Raw genomic sequence first — 6,000 nt, 5'->3', positions numbered from 1 at the left:
TTTTAACTGATGAATGTTAAACAGTGCTGCTAACTGGGAGAGAGCGGCTGGTTAGCATTAGCTTTGCTACCATGATAGCAGCTCCACCCACCACAGAACACGTTCCATTGTGGCTAACTAAAGCACTGACACAAGTTCAGGTGATTAAAAATAATGATTAAAATCTGAGAGAGTGAAGTAGAGCAACCGTTGAAGGGACAGAAAAGTGAAATTAAACCTGTTCTGGGGTGTTTGGATCTTAATTTTAGCTTAGCAAGCAGGCTACAGACTCAGAGTGCCACCCACCACAGTACAGGTTTCATTCTGCAAGTTGATGCTCTGTTGATGCAAATTTAGATAATGTTTGAGAGATCAAAGAGTGATAGCAAGCTAATCAAATGTGTTCTGTGGTGTGTGCAGAGAAAGTGCAGTTCTGATGCTGTTTGTAGCTCTTTGCTGTGGCTGAGCTTCTATCATGCTGAGTTTTTTAGCTCAGATTTCTCCTCTTTTTCTGTTAACGCCACTTTCAGTGAGTTCACACACCACCAGTCAGTGAGCTGTCTAAAATCTGAATGAGTGAAGTGTGTGTGTGTGTGTGTGTGTTTATTCATTCAGATGTGGAATAGAAATTTGACATTTTTAAATACCATGGTATACCATATAATTGTCACACCGCCCAACCCTATCACACGTGCTGTCTTTCCTCCAGGCTTTTTCTTTCAGTCAATGCGTAACTGTCCTCGGGGGGGATACAGTATTGTACATTGTTCTTTAATGAATGAAAATGTATCAGCACAGTACCGTTTTTTTGCCCCGACTGTGTAGGGTATGTCCAAACAAGGTATAAAGATAGTTTTGAGCCAGTGGCCATAACCTGTCCTCCTTAAAGGATAGTAACTTCAAACTGTTTGGATATGTGGTTGGAGCAAATGCCTGTAGGCACTGACCTTCCAGTTTCCAGCACCTTTACCCTAGATTTTTTAAGGTAATATAAAATGTACCTTTCAAACAAACATTTCTTTAATTGCTTAGGAATTTATGATGAACCACTATGTGATGCTTCTCAAGTGAACCATGCTGTGCTGCTTGTTGGTTATGGATCAGAGAATGGTGTTGACTACTGGATCATAAAGAACAGGTTAGTTTATGGTACTTCAGTTGAAATGAATAATGTGAATGGTTTAATGCATTTTTTTTTTCCTTAGCTGGGGTCATGGATGGGGAGAGAAAGGGTACATGAGGATGCTGAGAGGTATTAACTTGTGTGGAATAGCAAGCTATGCCTTGTACCCTTTCTTGTGAACATTTCCATGTCTATTACTGGCTAATTAATTAATAAACTGAGTACTCCTGAGCTTTTGACTTCTAATTGTATTGTTCTGTAGCAAACACACTATTTTGGAACATCTTCCTGTGTACAGCTGCATAAAAAGAATACTGTAAGAACTTTAACTCGTTATTTGCTGTGAATTGGTGGCGTCTAGCCAGTCATTTATCCCAGCTAACCTATTTGGAGACTCGTGTTAAACACATTACCTGATAGGTCTCCAGAGGTTTGTTCTCCATGTTGAGGTCCCACACCTTAACAGTGAGGTAGTCACGGGTCATCAGATAACGACCACTGTGGCTGAACTTCACATCTGAAATGGAGGAGATGATCTCGGAGAAGAAGGAGCGATTACTGGGGTCTTCTGGCTCCTCAAAGACTGAATATGTGGGAACAAACAATAGTAACATTCCATTAGAATGGAAACATAAACTACTTCTAATCTGTCCATTTATGGTAACCTGCAGTATTTGTAGAATTACTGAGGCTTTCAAGCTCTTACGATCTGCCAAATGTTGAACAAACTTACATTTGGAGTGGTTGTCACAGAGTGCCGCTGCTCGCATGTCGCACAGCCGAATGGAGCCCTTGCTACTGCTGTAGACAAATGTGTTGCACTGGTTGGGGTGAAATTCAGCCGCAGTGATTACTTCTGTCAGCTCTTCCATGTTGGCTGGTTTAATGTCAACAATGTCTAAAATGTTAGGGTGAAGGAACCACAACATAAACATCCCTGTATGTTGAAATATAAGGTTGTTTTCATATCTAGCTTCTTTTCTTAAGTTTGAACCTGAGTGTACATTTTTGACATCTGTATCTTGTTCAGTTGGTTTTGAATTGCAGCAGCTAAAGTGCACCAAATTATACATGAAGCTGTTTGTTGATTTGGTCAGAAATGTAGCTGGGACACACATGCTCTGTTACTTTTGCATTAGAGTCAAGTGGAATGACCATTTCACTTTCACTAGCCTATCACTTTGATTGATCTGGCTTTCAATACCCACATATTACTGATATTAATGTATTATCCAACTCGTGTATTATAATAGACATCTATGAAGCACGAATAATTAGATTTCTGTGTCTTTTATGGTAGAATGATTTGTCAGTCTGAATTCAACCATGCAGGGCCCAGTTTTCTTAGTCAGCTTAAGATCAGCTTACCTAGTAGAGAAAATGTTCAGTGTGACGCTCGCTCTAACATTTAAGAACCATCTTTGGGCTAAGATGCTTTAAGGAAACCCAGCCACGGTCACTAATCCTTCAAAAAATGGTTCTGTGATCCTTGTGGCAAAATCAAATGCCTTGCACTGCTATTATTTCACTGCTTGCTGCCATTCTTAGCAGAGGCTTGTGCTGCCAGAAAGATTGAGTGCCTATCACAAGTCAAATGTTAAAACAAGCAGTTTATGTGGACACAACAGCACCGACATGTTGCTCGAAGAAGCAGAAAGCATGTTCTAATATTGAATTCCCTCGTTGGTCGTGGACCTTGATAAAAATGCATTCCCATCAGCAGCAACAGGTGTGGGTGTTCATATGTCAAAATTACTGTATTACTGAAAAGGTTACATTTGTCTGCACCAAACAAAGTAGGTAAGAAAGCACATAAAAGTTGATGCCCTTCTGCAATGTCAAAGAAATTGTCCCTTGCTGAAACTGATTACGAATAATCGATGTAATTTAACAGTTTCAAAGTCATCAATCCTCTCACCACGATGAGTTGTTCCATTAGGGGTCTACATCCTGTTCATCCTTTTTTACTGTCTTGTCAGGAAATAAACATTTTAGCATTTCCTTATGTGGAGCTATGGGTAAATAATCCTTCACTGACCTGAACTACATATAAATGTTGAAATTACAAAGGATACCCAGCAATCACAGCCTTTAATACTGGGGTGATGCCCCTTTCACACTTCATGAAATGCAAGTGTGCTGAGGAGTGCTTTGTTGTTCTTGCTAACCGCTGTGAAACAAAGCTATGTTGTTCTGTTTTAAAACATAAATATAAAATATACTGAAATAAACATGCTACCAGCAGCTAATGGAACTCCATATAACTGCCCCTATATTCCACAAATGACAGGATAATCCAGATGTACACTGGGTTTAGTCTCCAATCTGAGCAACCTGTTCCAGAGCAAATATTCCCCAGAGATTTTCAGGAAGCCTATATGTTTATCTTTAGCAGTGACAGGTCATCCATCATGGTGTGATATGGGATCAAAAGATTACTGCCTGCTTCCTGCCTGATATTGCAAGAGAAGCCATGGTAATAGTGGTCTCTTCACCCGTAAAGCATCCCACCCCACCAGCCATCTATTCAGTGTGTCCAAGGCAGATCTCTCTTATCTTCTACTCTAGGCCTTTAGACTGTTGATCAATAGTGATCAATGGGGACACGTGCCTATTTATGACTGACCCCAGCTGACCGCTGGGAAGGATCCAGATCAGTGATGGATGCCTGATAAAGGGTAATGGCCTCTATAAGCATCAGCATTGGGTTAGTTGCCAAGGCTAGGTGCTGGCCTTAAAAAGACCACAGGAACTGTTTACTGGTGGTGCCTGCTGACTTTTTCATGTACATTTTGATATCATAGTTCTCTGATTTCAAATTACACATCAAATGAAGTTGTTGAATTATTCAGTGAAATGAAGTATCCAGATACATTTTCAAACACCAATTTGAAACTCCTTTTTCTGCACTGAAACAAAGATAATAAAGTCAAAGTACTAAATGTCCTTACATCTACTCTTTCAGAGGCTTTTCAGTTTCTCTTTTTAAAAAGCAAAGCGTACGTCAAGCCTGGTAGAAGGATACTGAAGCTTCTGTTGGTAATCTCCAGGTGCCACAGGTTGATTCTCAGATCGTCTGTGGACATGTATGTCTCATAGTCACTGTTGACCGAGATGGAGTTGATGTGATAAGTGTGTGCATTGGAGAACACTCGGCGAGGTGTAGCCTCCACCATCAGGTCCATGGGCCTTAACACTGGCACCTGACAGAGTAAATAGAAAAGGGATTTAAAGAATAGAAAGAAAATGAATGAATGAATAAGAATACGATTTAAGTGACTCTATTCTGTGCTAAAGGTAAAGGCCTTAGTTTTACATGGTTATAATTGAATTACTCACAGATATCAATAATGCATTTATCATATGGATGTTATGTAAGTGGAATAAAAACAAAATCTTAGAACAAACAAAATGCAGAACAACAACTGGTAATCTGGTAAACACTGCCACAAAGTAGCAGTTAACATCAAAAAGAAACAAGCCTATATTCTCATTTACAAAGCAGTCATGCTCAAGTACAAAGACAAAGTAATTACTCTTCAGGTTTTTCAGACATATGTCAATCATACTCATAATCAATCTCGATCTTAATAATATCAAAATTCAAAAGAAACATGGTTGTTTCAGTGTGTTTAGTCGATTTATGTTCTTAAATATGTTTTTCTCACAACTAGCTTGTTAGCTTTTCTACATTCAGAACCAAAAATCCCAGCTTCTAAAACGTATGCATTCATCAAATTTTACGTTTATTCCTAACCCTATCCTGAAGGACATTCCAGAAGATCTCCAAGTCTTACTCATCTGTTGTCTGTATGATGCTGCACCAGTAATTAATGTAGTTTCATTCTTCCTCTTTCTTTTGCTAAAATAGTTACCTATTTTTCACCCAACTCTAAATATATGGTACAGTGTGTGTATTGCCCCTGATTAATATTAAAACTTGATCTGTTACGTAAACTGTTTTTGAAGTATTCTCTGCCACAATTATTTGTATCCATCTACTATCCACTATCCACTATCCAAATGGCACTGCAAAAAACTCAATCCCCCAGTGCGGTCTGACCATGCAACATTGTGTGTACTATAACAGGAATCATGATTCTTTTGTGGCAGAGCCAGACCTTTAATGATGACTAATCTAAAGCGAGCAGCTCCTACATGTGCCGAGCTGCAGGGGTGCAACATTGCAGTCAGGCTTCCCTGCAGTGGGGTTGGGCCATGTACCCCCCTCGCCCATCACTTTATGGGGAAAGTCCCGCTGTAATGATGGCCCTGGCACCGTGGATACGCCATGCTCTTTAGAGTGATGGGGGGTAGGGGTGGGGGGATGCTGCTGAGGCAGGTCATTATCACTGCACACATGGGGACCTTTTTAGGGGGGTTTGGAGGGGGAGGATCGAGAATCTCTCTATGTGGAATTAAAATGCCCTATGTTTATCATGCTTTGTGAAATAGTCAATACAAGACTAAAATATGCAATCATGCTCCCCCACTTAGTTAAGCCTTAATGAGCTGTTAATGGAAATAAAATGTAATGCGATCAATCAAGACAAGCTATGTCAAATAAACAAGATATACATCAAATGATTTTTATTGTCAACTGCAATTTATGTTTATTAATACACAGCACGGAGTGTCGATAATTCAGCCATGCTCTCCTTACCAGGGAATTCCACTATTTCATTCCATTTTTTTTACATTTATGCATGATTCAAACACTGAGATATGAACAAAGCTATTTAGAGTGTGAAAGGGTGTACTGTAAGAGAAGTCTATTGACTTCTTTACAATGGTAGTGATAGGAACCAGAGCTCACAACGTCTACAACAGAGACATAGTCATTTTATTTACAATCCAAAACAACCACCGAACCTACACATCTAATGAGGTTTTACGTG

General features: G+C 39.6%; 1 protein-coding gene across 3 annotated transcripts in view; it reads right to left on the bottom strand.

The window, feature by feature from the left end:
• Positions 1-6,000, bottom strand: part of ppp2r2bb (protein phosphatase 2, regulatory subunit B, beta b) — an 88,916-nt gene that overhangs the window by 7,159 nt on the left and 75,757 nt on the right. For all 3 annotated transcript variants that reach the window (XM_036587617.1, XM_036587618.1, XM_036587619.1), the window contains exons 5-7: positions 4,128-4,305; positions 1,836-2,000; positions 1,516-1,685 (exon numbers count right to left, since the gene is read on the bottom strand). In XM_036587617.1, coding sequence (XP_036443510.1) covers positions 1,516-1,685; positions 1,836-2,000; positions 4,128-4,305 — 513 coding nt within the window. The remainder of the gene's footprint in view (positions 1-1,515; positions 1,686-1,835; positions 2,001-4,127; positions 4,306-6,000) is intronic.

This window comes from Colossoma macropomum, unplaced genomic scaffold (genome assembly GCF_904425465.1).
Source record: "Colossoma macropomum unplaced genomic scaffold, Colossoma_macropomum, whole genome shotgun sequence".
NCBI classification, from domain to species: domain Eukaryota; kingdom Metazoa; phylum Chordata; class Actinopteri; order Characiformes; family Serrasalmidae; genus Colossoma; species Colossoma macropomum.
Note: the sequence above shows the minus strand (reverse complement) of the source record. Positions and strands in the feature narration are given on the sequence as shown.